The sequence below is a fragment of the Crocuta crocuta genome, unplaced genomic scaffold (genome assembly GCF_008692635.1).
Source record: "Crocuta crocuta isolate KB4526 unplaced genomic scaffold, BGI_CrCroc_1.0 scaffold235, whole genome shotgun sequence".
Lineage (NCBI taxonomy): Eukaryota > Metazoa > Chordata > Mammalia > Carnivora > Hyaenidae > Crocuta > Crocuta crocuta.
Window position 1 is genome coordinate 2,954,087 of NW_027531285.1, and position 12,806 is coordinate 2,966,892.

The following is a 12,806-nucleotide window of genomic DNA, read 5'->3' on the forward strand; positions in this document are numbered from 1 at the left end:
TAACAAATTTTTGTAGGTAATCTCTATACCCAACATGGGGCTAACTCATCACTGCAAGATCAAGAGTCCCATGCTCTACAGACTGAGCCAGACAGGAGCCCTGGTATCTATCATTTTAAAGAAACACTGGAACTTGGCTTTACATATAAATGTGAAAGATAGCAAATTAAAAAGTCTTTTTGCAGGCACATACACAATATTCTTTTTGAGCACGTTGACATACAAGGCTAACTCTGGGCAAAACTCTGAGGATTGTGAGTTATACTCTGAATGTTTAACAACTGCTCTCTGCCCAAAATACATGTGTATATGTTTATTATAAATTTTATAATATTAAGAATATGTGCCACTCAATTTACAAATAACAATAAATAATACTCCATATTGTAAGTTCCATATAGTCCATTGATTTGTACAGAATGCTTTCACTGATGTTTGTTCAGCTCTACTCTCTGTAGCCAAACTTTGGTTGCAACTGACAAATAAATGTAGTTCCAACATTAATGATGGTTGACATTTTTATTTATACTAAAGAGTAGGATGAAACAAGAAAGCTGTATGTCAAACTTCATTGCTCCTCATTACGTGAGTGCCATCTTTGTTAAGTTGGATAATAGTTTTTGAATAATAAAAGATTACTTTTTCCAATTTTGCAGTTCACATTGTAATGGCTATATATACCACATACTTTTAAGTTTAATTTGCATTATTAACATTTTTCTCCATCATTTTCTTAAGTCTGGACAAATGACCAACCATAAATCAAACCCTGGTTTGTACCATTTGCCTGTTTCCACAGTATAAACACTCTCACCATGGTCAAATTCAAGCTACAATTATGATATCATTAAACCTTTACTTGGAAAGAGATGCATAGAAGCACACTATTATACAGAACATCTACCATATATATATACAGTAGACATAACCTCAAGTGCATGAACAGTAGTAATATACTAACATGATTAGGGGATGATGAGTTTGTTTTATAATTTATTTAATTGTAAGTTTGTATTGAATTGAACTGTATAAAATTACTGATATATGATATGTATATGATAAATATATGATATGTAACCATATATATATTTTTATCTACAAATATTGTAAGTTCACATAATTCAACCTAAAACATATTCAGGGAGTTTGGGGATGGTGGAATTATTGGGTGGAGGGTTGGGAAATGATGATAGTAATAAAAAGAACCTCTATTATTTACTAAATACTATCCTAATGCAAGTTTGGCTCTCTGATTTTCAACAAGTAAAGAATTTCTTGTGACACAATCTTATCTAGTTTCTCCAAGTTCGAACCTACTGAGGCAGAGATCAGGTAATTTCTAGCACTTTAAATTCAATTAAGAATATGACATGGGGCGCCTGGGTGGCTTAGTCGGTTGAGCGTCCGACTTTCGCTTGGGTCATGATCTCGCGGTTCGTGGGTTCGAGCCCCGCGTCGGGCTCTGTGCTGACTGCCAGCTCGGAGCCTGGAGCCTGTTTCAGTCTGTGACTCCCTCTCTCTCTGACCCTCCCCTGCTCACGCTGTCTCTCTCTCTCTCCTAGAAATAAATAAAAATATTTAAAAAAAAAAAAAAGAATATGACATATATATATATACACACTATATATATACATATATACATATGTATACATATATACATATATATGAAAGTGAAATATTATCTATGTAAAATAACATTCAGGATATTTGACACAATTTTTGAGCTAAGTATAGGAGAGAACAAGCACTCCTTTTTGGAGCATGAAACTCAATAATTAAGTCCTGGCTTAACTAACTACTTACTATATTATGAACTGTATGTTTTGAACTGCCTCATGGATTCTGACATCTGGCTTCTTATCTGTGATTTGGGTAATGATACTATCTGCCTAGATATATGTTCCAGTAATCATGAGATTTAAATGGGAAAAAGAAAATAAAGAGCGCCTTATAAATGGTCCAGTTTTATAGGTAGTGGCTTATTATGGAATCACAGCTTTGTGTATTTGCCTCCAGGATTGCTTTCTGGGCTCTGATCCCAGACCAGGGGCTAGGGGCAGGGAGAGAGGTGGGGTCGCGGTAAACAGCTATCAGCCTTTGTGATGCAAAAGCATTACTAAACATTTGTTTTACTGTAAACAACTACATTGCTGAAATAGCTTCTCAGGATCCTTCAAACTGCCTGATCACACTGGATCTATTTACAAAACTTAATTTTTAAAGAAGAAAAAAACCCCTCTCTTTCTTCATATTAATAATCTTCAAGAAATTTAGGACAAATGCAATTTACGATTGAAAGCTCGCATGCTCCGAGGGAGGGAGGAATGTTCAGGAAACATTCAGGTGTTTCAGGCCTTCCAAGGCCCAGCTGAAAGGGGGCCTGTTGCTCTGGGAGGGATAGAGCAGAGCCCTGACCCTCCCAGTCTCCTACTCTCTGTGGTTTGCTTCCTGGGCTTACTCGGGTTATCCAGCTGATTCACTGTTGCTGTGAAAACAGGGCTGAGCAGAAAGCCACAGAAACCAGAAGAAACTAGTCATGAAAACCCTGACGGTCAGCTGATAGATTTCTTCCTGAGAAGTCCTCATAACTGCTAGCATTTTTTTCCAGACCAGAGGCAAATCTTCAGGAGCTGACCAAGATCTGGAGCTGTTTCAGCCCAAATTGGCTGAGATCTCTTTGGTCATGCTGGAGGGGGCCGAGTTCTACTTTAATGTGGACCATGGCTACCTGGAAGGCCTGGTGCGAGGGTGCAAGGCCAGCCTCTTGACCCAGCAAGACTACATCAATCTGGTTCAGTGCGAGACCCTGGAAGGTAAGAGCCGCTCTTCTCACCAGTAAAAAGGGGAAAAGGAAATGACACTGTCCATTGGGAGCATGGAGAACAGACTGTGTTCCCGTGGCCTGAGAGTCTCGAATGGGTTTTTATTCCCAGGCTCCAGACTCCAAGGGTCCATGAACTTGGAGGAGGCAAAAAAAAATTTACATCTTTTTTTCAGTATTCTGTTAGTGAAATTGGGCATTTCCTTTCATTATGAATGTAGACAACAAATCATAGTGGTTAGTGCTTTGTCTCCACTAAAAAGTCAATATTTTCATTTCCTTATACAATTCTTTCAGATGTTTTGAAATATCACCTATATTTTCACAATTTTGCATGTATACTAGGTATTATACTTACTCTTTAATCTTTATATTTAATGTCTTAATAGTGAAGTATGTATTACACATTTTATAACATCTTGGTAACTGTATTTTAACATCTTTTGTTCACTTGTAATCCTATATATTTTCATCCTACATATTTATAAATAATATTTGAAGAAGGACTCAGCAAACTGCCCAGGAACAAATGCCCTCCCCACCCCACAACAAAATGCTAAGAGACTTGGTCTAGAGAATTTTATGCTATATTTAGTTTATCAGTATGTATTGAAATGAGAGTTGAGGTTTTTATCTTTAACTGAAACTTAAGAAAAAAGTCAAGAGATGAGCAGATGGTGAGACCAGCCCTGGATTCAAAAGTATTGACTTTGACCTCTGTTGGATGTAGGTAGGTGGCCTAAGGCTCAAAACCTGAGCCTCTGAGTCCTCATTTGTAAAATGCTATGGTAAAGCCTGTTTTGCCTGCCTTGTTTGGAGACATAAATGAGGTAATACATGAGAAATATGTTAGAAACTAAAGCACTATGTAAATGAAAATTATCTTTTTTAAAGCACTTTATTGAGATGTAATTGACATGCAAGAAACTACATGTTTAATGTATACAAGCTGATGAGATTAGAGGTAGGTACTTCCATGAAATCACCACAATCTATGCAATAAATCTATCCATTACCTCCAAAAGTTTCTTTCTGCTCTGTATTAGTGTGTGTGTGTGCGTGTGTGTGTGTGTGTGTGTGTGTGTGTGTGAACTACAGGCTCTATGCTGTACAAATTTCTAGGACTTACTTATCTTGTGTTTCCAAAATTTTGTACCCTTTGATTAATACCTCCCCATTTCCCCCTTTTCTCTGAAAGTTATCTTTAAGCTACAATACTTTCAAAACTTTACCAAAGATTGTCATCTATAAAACATTATTTTTATTATAAAAACAACTACACTAGTTCATTTTGAAATGTACTTATAAAATCAATACATGTCAATAATAAGGTACTTTAAAACTTCCAGAAAAAGCAAGAAAGCAATAAGGATCAAAACTGCTAGAAAAGGTAGTGAAAACAAAAACAAAACAAAAAACCTAAAGGTGACTTTCCTGAGGCTAAGGGTCTTGCAACACTTGTTTGTAGTTCTGACCAGTTAAAGCCAGAGTTAAGGAGGAGCTGCCCAAATTGAGATAAACCCTCTCCTTTCATTAGCAATGGAGACAGCCAGAAAAATCTTTCAGATGATAAATAATTCTGTAGGCTACAAGTAATTACAATATAATCCCAATCCTAAATCACTTCAGCATATTAGGAGTTTGGTGACTGGAGAACATTAATCATGTACAGAGCTCTGCATAAATATTGTGATAATTTTGTATAGTGACAGATAGTCACAATATACTTATTGTGGTGAGCATTTCGTAATGTATATCATTGGGTTGTTTTGTTTTGTTTTGTTTTTTTAAACTGTATTTATTTTTGAGAGAGAGAGCAGGAGCTGGGGCAGAGACAGAGAGGGAGAGAGAGAATCCCAAGCTGGCTCCACACTGTCACTGCAGAGCTTAATATGAGTCTTGAACCCACAAACCATGAGATCAAGACCTGAGCTGAAATCAAGAGTCAGATGCTTAACCAACTGAGCCACCCAGGCACCCCCAATAATTGTTGAATCACTGTGTTATACACTTGAAATTAATATAATGTATGTCAACTATACTTGAATAAAAAAAGAAAATGTGCTTAAGTTGAAGTAGAAAATGTGAATGAACACAGGGCAGAATGAGTGTTTCTAACAGAAGCCACTTGAATGAACTCTATTTAGTTTTCAGTCAAGCTTTTAATTTTTTAAGGTTATTTATTTATTTTCAGTAATCTCTACATCCAAAGTGGGGTACCCAAACTCATGACCCCTAGATCAAGGGTCACACACTCTTCTTTTTTTTAATATATATAGTTTATTTATTTTTGAGACAGAGAGAGAGCATGAGTGGGGGAGGGGCAGAGAGAGAGGGAGACCTAGAATCTGAAACAGGCTTCAGGCTCCAGCACAGAACACAACGCAGGGCTCGAACCCATGAACCGCGATTTCATGACCTGAGCTGAAATCGGATGCTTAACCGACTGAGCCACCCAAGCACCCTAAGTCACACACTCTTCTGACTGAGCCAGCCAAGCACCTCAGACTTTTAAATGAGCTGAAAAGAAAATGCAAATTTTAACACAAACAACACAAAAAAAATTCCTAAAATGTGATACAAAGTGAGGCTTAGGCAGTTCACTAAAGAAATCAGAGAGAAATCACCCTCAGCTTCAATATGGGAGAGAAAAATGGGTTTCAGACCCCTTTGAAGATCTGGTGAATGAGCCTTCTAAGAAAAACACACCCAGACGCATGCACACAGAATTTCCCATGTAATATCAGGGGCCATGGGTACCCAAAACCATCCTTGAACCCTGGTTAAGAAACCCTGACACACCCATCAATACTTTGTTGTTCTTGTACCTTAGGTTTCTTTCTTTCTTCCTAATCTATTTTTTCAAACATGCATTTCATAACTATGTTTGAATCAGTGTGCCCATCTGTTTGGAGACTCCCAGGAATATCAAGTGTGGGTCATTAAACTACAGGTTATAATGGCTGCTGAGAAAATAAATCTAAATAAGGATTTCATGTCTTGCAGTTAACAGTTGAGGAGGCTTAGAATGGCTCTGTCTAATTTGACACTCCTGTCAGGGATGGAGTGTAGACATATCCACATCTCTTTTTCCACTAAAATGTTTGTGCCTCCTGAGCATGAATTAAAGATAAATGAATATGCCTGTGTTGATGTCAGCTCCTTTTTGATAATAATAATGGATAGTGGATAATAATAGTGTCTGCCCTACTTGATTATTTCATAGGACGCTAGGAAATAAATAACATGGGAAAAGTAATGCAATGTTGTATCTGCAGATATACTGAGAGAAACCAAGCCAACTTCTGAGCTGATGAAGGGTTGAAGAGAAGGGTGCCTGGTGCTGGTGGGCTCAGTCAGTAGAGCATGTGACTCTTGATCTTGGAGTTGTAAGTTCGAGCCCGACATTGTGTATAACTTAAAACTAAAATCTTTAAAAAAAAAAAAACAAGAGTTGAAGAGAAGAAATCAAGGGCATTTATTGGGATTGATGTTAAGGACTTTGGGATTTTTTTTTTACTTTTGCACAAAATATGCACTGTACCAATATGGGTGAAGAAGAGTGGATAAAACTGTCATTGTATACTATGTGTGTCGACACAGACACTTTCTGTAAAAGAAAAGCTAACTTGGCAAAGATTAAATTTGCTTTAGTGTTTTCAAGTTCTCTAGACTTCAAAAGTGTTCTGATATGAACAAATTGTTTTACAATTACTTAGAATATAAAGGTTCAGGAAAATTTAGAAGAGAAAATTAACATTGTCTAGAAAAGCTTTGAAAAGTCCTAGAATTCATAATTGTGCTTAACTGCATATGTAATTGTGCCAGTGTGACCAGAAATACTCATCTGTTCCGAGGTTTGCCCCTGACTAACAGTGACCTGAGTCAGTTGCTGGGACACTCTGTGACTCTGCTGTTCCCAGAGACAGAAGAGGGAAGCTGGTTCACATGGCCTAACCCACTGGTGGTGCTGGAAGGCTGCATCACATGGAAACTTTAAAGTCTTTGAAAGTGAATTTGCAGCAAAATAATAATGTCAAAGGGGCATAAAATATTCTTTTAAAGACTTAAGATTTTGGGCGGGTATCTGGGTGGCTCAGTCAGTTAAGCATCTAACTTCAGGTCAAGTCATGATCTCATGGTCCATGAGATCGAGCCCCGCATCAGACTCTGTGTTGACAGCTCAGGGACTGGAGCCTGCTTCCGGTTAAGTGTCCCCTGTCTCCCTGCCCCTCCTTGTCTCGTACTCTGTCTCTCTTTCGAAAATAAATAAAATTTTTTAAAATTTTAAAGAATTGACACTTTTTTAAAAAAAATTAAGACTTTGTTTTTTTAGGGCAGCTTTTAACAGCAAAATTGAGAGGAAATTTTAGAGATTTCCCATATACCTCCTGCCTCCCTCCACTCACAGCCTCATCCATGAGTCCACATTCCCCCACCACAGCCTGTTATAACTGATGTTACTATTGATGAACGTACAATGACACATCCTAATCACCAAGAGTCCACAGTTTACATCAGAGTTCACTCTTGCTGTTATACATTCTATGGGTTTGGACAAGTATAATGACATGTATCCATCATTATAGTATACAAAGTATTTTCACTGCCCTAAGCATACTCTGTTCCACCTGTTCATTCCTCTCTCCCAGCCCCACTTCTGGCAACTGCCAATCTTTTTGCTCTCTCATAGCTTTCCCTTTTCCAGAACGTGATATAGTTAGAATTATAGAGTAAGTAGCCTTTTCAGATTGGCTTCTTTCACTTACTGACATGAATTTAAGTTTTCTTCATGTCTTTTCATGGCAACATTGCTATTTTCATCAGAATTTTTTTATTTTTTAAAGTTTATTTTGAGAGAGTGAAAGTGGGGGAGAGGCAAAGAGAGAAAGGGAGAGAGAATCTCAAGCAGGCTCTGCACCACCAGTGCAGAGATCATGACTTGAGCTGTAGTCGTACACATAACCGATTGAGCCACCCAGGTGTCCCTCATTAGAATTTTTTAAATTACAAATAAGACTTTTGCAAATATTCTTTCTTCTTCAAAAAAGACAAGTTGGTAAAATTAATATTTTAGAGCTCTAGAATTTAATAATTGATCTTTTCTAAAATATATGGTGAAAAGTAGCCACTGGCTCTCTGAATTGAACCTTTTCCTTTTTTGAAAAGTAATTTTTTGAAAGGGAATGAGGAAAATTGATTATATCTCACTAACAATTATGTCCCATTTAGGGGACATGACCTTCATTCCTTTCCAATAAGAATTAATTTAACAATACATTAAGCGTTTCTGGCTTGAGTCAAGGAAGTAAAACTAAATAAGATATAGTTTATACCCTAAAAGGGCTCCCACTCTGGAGAATAAAATACTGGAAAAAAAATCTTTAAGGGTGCCATTGGGCAGAACCTATCAAAATTCCAAATGCATACACACTTGGCCTGAGATTTCATATGGCATTGTTTAGAATAGCAAAAGATGGAAACAAACCAAATGTCCATCTGCAGGGAACTGATTAAACAAATTATGTAACATTCACATCACAGAATATTCTGCAGCTATTTTAAAAAAAAAAAAAGTATGAGGACACTCTCTTAAGAGGACTCATACAAAAAGATCACCAAGATCTATTAAGGGAGGATAGCAAGGGGGAGAACTATGTGTGGCATAGTACTCTTTAGTAAAAAGGCAGACAAATTTAAAAGTATTTTTTCTATATGATGGTCTAGATACAAAGAAACTGAAATGATCTAACAGAAACTAAAAATAATTTCTGGGAATGAGTGGGTGGAGGTGATGGATGACAAGTATGGGTGACTTTTCACTTTTTACCTGTATTTATACCTACTAGCTATTTTTAAATATATATTTATTTATATTTATATATGAAGAAGACAGTTCAAAGGGCTTTCTTCATGCTCCCTTAAATATTATTTGTACCTCTAATTATAGCACTTTTTCCATCTTGTATTATAAGTGCATATCCAATATTGCCACTTTCCTGTTCAAAAATACTTCAAGGGCTTTCATCAGACAGAATAAACTTCACCCTTGGCTCAAAAGGCTGGAGCAGCCTTGCTGTTCTGTACCTTGTAAGCCTTTCCTCAAAACCCTTCTACCTTTTGTAAAGCTATTCCTTCAGTCATAGATTCCATTCTCTATCCTGTTTGCCTGGAGAACACTCATTCCTCTTTAAAGTCTCCACTCTGAGTTACTTCCTCTGTAAATCTTTTCCTCCTGTACCCCAATAGGGGTACAATTGACAAGCCTTATCTTTGTACTCTATTGTACCTTGTAATGGACCTAATTCTGTGACACTTGGATAGATGTGTCATTCTGAGGGAGGACATTGTCCCCCTTGACTATCTTCTAGTTCCCTGAATTATCACAGTTAAGGGCTTAACTCATAACTGAATACGTGAATCTATCTCCTTCTCTCCTCCTATATTCTAAGCTTCTTTTTTTAATATATATATGTATTTTTATTTTTATTTCTAGGAGAGAGAGAGAGAGAGACAGCGTGAGCAGGAGAGGGTCAGAGAGAGAGGGAGACACAGACTCTGAAACAGGTGCCAGGCTCTGAGCTGGCTGTCAGCACAGAGCCCGACGCAGGGCTCGAACCCACGAACCGCGAGATCATGACCTAAGCGAAAGTCGGATGCTTAACCGACTAAGCCACCCAGGCACCCCCTGTATTCTAAGCTTCTTAAGAGCAGAGCCTATCAATATGTGAGAACATTGAGGTGTCAATTAAATAGGTAGGGGAGGATCCTTTCACAATGTATATGTACATCAAATGTGCACATTTTTTAAGTTTATTTATTCATTTTGAGAGAGACAGAGACAATGTGAGTGGGGAAGGGGCAGAGAGGGTGTTGGAGAGAGAGGATTTCAAGCAGGCTCCATGCTGCCAGCACAGAGCCCCACACAGGGCTCAAACTCACAAAACCATGAGATCATAATCTGATCCAAAACCAAAAGTGTGAAGCTTAGCCAACTGAGCCACCCAGGAGCCCCATCAAATGTACATTTTAAATATCTTATAGTTTGTGGGATGCCTGGGTGGCTCAGTCAGTTGAGCTTCCAAATTTTGATTTCAGCTCAGGTCATGATCCCAGGGTCGTGGGATCGAGCCCTGCATTGGGTCCACGCTGAGTGTGGAACTTTCTTATGACTCTCTCTCTCTCTCTCTCTCTCTCTCTCTCTCTCTCCTCTCTCTCTCTCTCTATCTGCTTTGCCCTCCCCTGCTCACACTCTCACTCTCTCGAATTAAAAAATAATCTTACAGTTTTGTCAATTGTATTTCAATAAAGCTGAAAATTTAAAAGAAATATCCTTTTTTTTTTAAAAAAGGACAGAAACTATATACTGTCTAAGTTCCCCTCATCTAAGGCTGTATTTTATACATAGTAAGAATCTGAAAATTCACATTAGAAATATCTACATGTTTAGATTCAAGTCCTAGCACTTCAGTTTTCTGGCTCTAGGACATTAAGCCAGCTGCTTAACTTTTACAACTGTGCTTTCTTATCTGATACTTAGATGATATCTCCCTGGCCTAATCCCCAGTTATCAGAAGCATCAGAAATTTCTGAAAATGTTTTGTAAACTGCAAATCACAAGAATTCCTGGGAAATCATAAGCACCTCCCTGAACTGTAGTGTATATACAACAAGAATTAGTTTCCCCCTCTTTTGCTAGACTTTTGAATTCCTGAAATAATTCTTCCCATCTCATGATTTGATTAATGGTGTTTAGTATACAGTTCCATGTAGCTGATTCTGTTCTTCAGAGAGCACCAGTTTGTTTGGTAACATTTATTCTGGTGAATAAGAATCAAAATATGGAGTTTCAACCTTGGTAACATGCATGGAATTGTATAATGAAGTGCTATATTGGCCCTAAGCTTTTAGTCACAAGTAAAATCTACTAATATTTGAATCTCACTTATGCGATAAAAATTGCATTAGGTGATGTGGAGAAATGATAAACAATAAGATATTATTCATTCCCTAAACAGCTATCTAGCTGAAAGGATATCATAAATAAGTAAAAACAATTAAAATTTAGAAGTACAAGAACAGTTGAAACCTATAAATAGTAGATATACTCAAAAGTGAACCAGATCTTCAAGACTAGAGGCTGGGAAAATGGCCATGAGATGCGAGCAAGCAGCGTTGAGATGGGTGAGTACTCTGTGCCAGCAGAGAAAATTAATGAAATACAGATTCCTGTATTTAATACAAGCATATGGGTGATGAGTAAACCAGTTTGGCTGCAAATTCTACAAGACCTGAAGAAACAGCTAGAATTTAGGTGGGAAAAATTTTGAAGGACCTTGGAGGTCTGATGATAGAGCTTTAGGAAAATGAGTGAGGACAAGAGACATGTCTGAATCTTCGGTCAAATACTTGCAAGCGTAAAAAACATGAACCTGTTATTTCTCTGAACCTCAGTTTCTTCATCTATGAAATGGGAAATTTTGTTAAGGTTGAGAGTTGATGTCTGTTAAAACCATTCTATTGGTGGTAAAAAACTACAAATATTGTGAAGGTTATTTTTTTAATCTCCCTACAAACTTTTAGTGATTCCAAGATTCATAGAGGAGCATTATAAAACCAAAATAATTCTTAGGAAAGATTAAATTTGAAGCAGAGAGTGCATGAGGAGAAATGATTTTGGGAGAATCAATTTAAGAGCTCACCACAGTAATCTTGATGTCGTGTGGTCATTCTAAACCAGGAGCATGCAGAGTGGAAACCAGAGAGGAATTAAAGAATATAGGGGGTTTGGAGAAAGAAAGCACCAGAGAGGATTTGAAGTTTTATCACTGGGAGAATGGCAGTAAATTAACAAAAATGGAGGGAAAAGTTCTGGCTTTAAAGATATTGATATATACAAATTAAAATCTGAGTAATTATAAGATTTGATGGCCAATGCCAATATATTGGCTGAGAATATTCTGATTTAGAGAATAAAAATCAAAGTGTTTAGCCAAATGAATCAAATTACTTTTGAAATAGGTAGTAAAATAGAGAAGAAAAAAGGTAATATTAAGTAGTAGCTCCTAATACTGGCTCTTCACCTACATCATCTTGTCAAATCCCCACAACAATCCGAAAGCATGGATTCTATATCCATTTTGCAGATGAAGAAACTAAATTCAGAAAGGTCAGATAACTTTTGTAAGTTCAGCTTCAGCAGGGTGCAGGGAAAAGGCAGGTGACTGCTTGCTCAAGGATAGCACCCTTTCCTGATACCTCTTGAAACCTACCTGGGCGGCACCTGGGTGGCTCAGTTAGTTAAGCATCCAACTTCAGCTCAGGTTATGATCTCATAGCTTATGAGTTAAAGCCCCACATTGGGCTTTGTGCTGACAGCTCAGAGCCTGGAGCCTGCCTCAGATTCTGTCTCCCTCTGTCTCCCTCTCTTTCTGTGATATAAATAAACATTAAACAACAGATAGATAGATAGGTAGATAGATAGATAGATAGATAGATAGATAGATAGATAGATAGATAGATGATAGATAGATAAAACCTACCTGCAGTGTGAACAGTCTGGACATTCACTTTTATAGAGAGCCCCAAAGAGAAGCTGCACAGAAAAAAAAAATTATCATTCTCTAATAATGATCTGCTCACAAGTTAATAGAAGATAATCATGGTGTCCCAGATCATTATCCTGTCTCAGTAGCCAGGTGACCTCAGATAATTCCCTGAACCCAGTGACTGCAACCCACAGAAGACCCATTTTTACGTTACAACCTGAATGCACACATCTGTATATGCTACTCGGTGTTATATACTCTGATATTTGTTACAATAGCCTAATCTAATCCTTTTATTCTTTGCTGTTTGCGATTTATTAAATTGATTAGTTGGTAGTGATCCCAGTTTGGAAAACACTCTATTGCCTCATTTGAATAAAAAGAGAAACGTCACTCGCCACCGTACTTCTCTGGATAAAAAAGCAGTGTAATTTTCC

The 12,806-nt window shown here is 37.4% G+C and overlaps 1 protein-coding gene across 1 annotated transcript in view; it reads left to right on the forward strand.

Annotated features, from left to right (window-relative positions):
* Window positions 1-2,539: 2,539 nt before the first annotated feature.
* The window catches only part of ATP6V0D2 (ATPase H+ transporting V0 subunit d2), a 44,866-nt gene continuing 34,599 nt past the window's right edge, over window positions 2,540-12,806 (forward strand). The window contains exon 1 of the mRNA XM_077771264.1: window positions 2,540-2,813. Within this exon, the coding sequence (XP_077627390.1) occupies window positions 2,684-2,813 (130 nt within the window). The 5' untranslated portion in view covers window positions 2,540-2,683. The remainder of the gene's footprint in view (window positions 2,814-12,806) is intronic.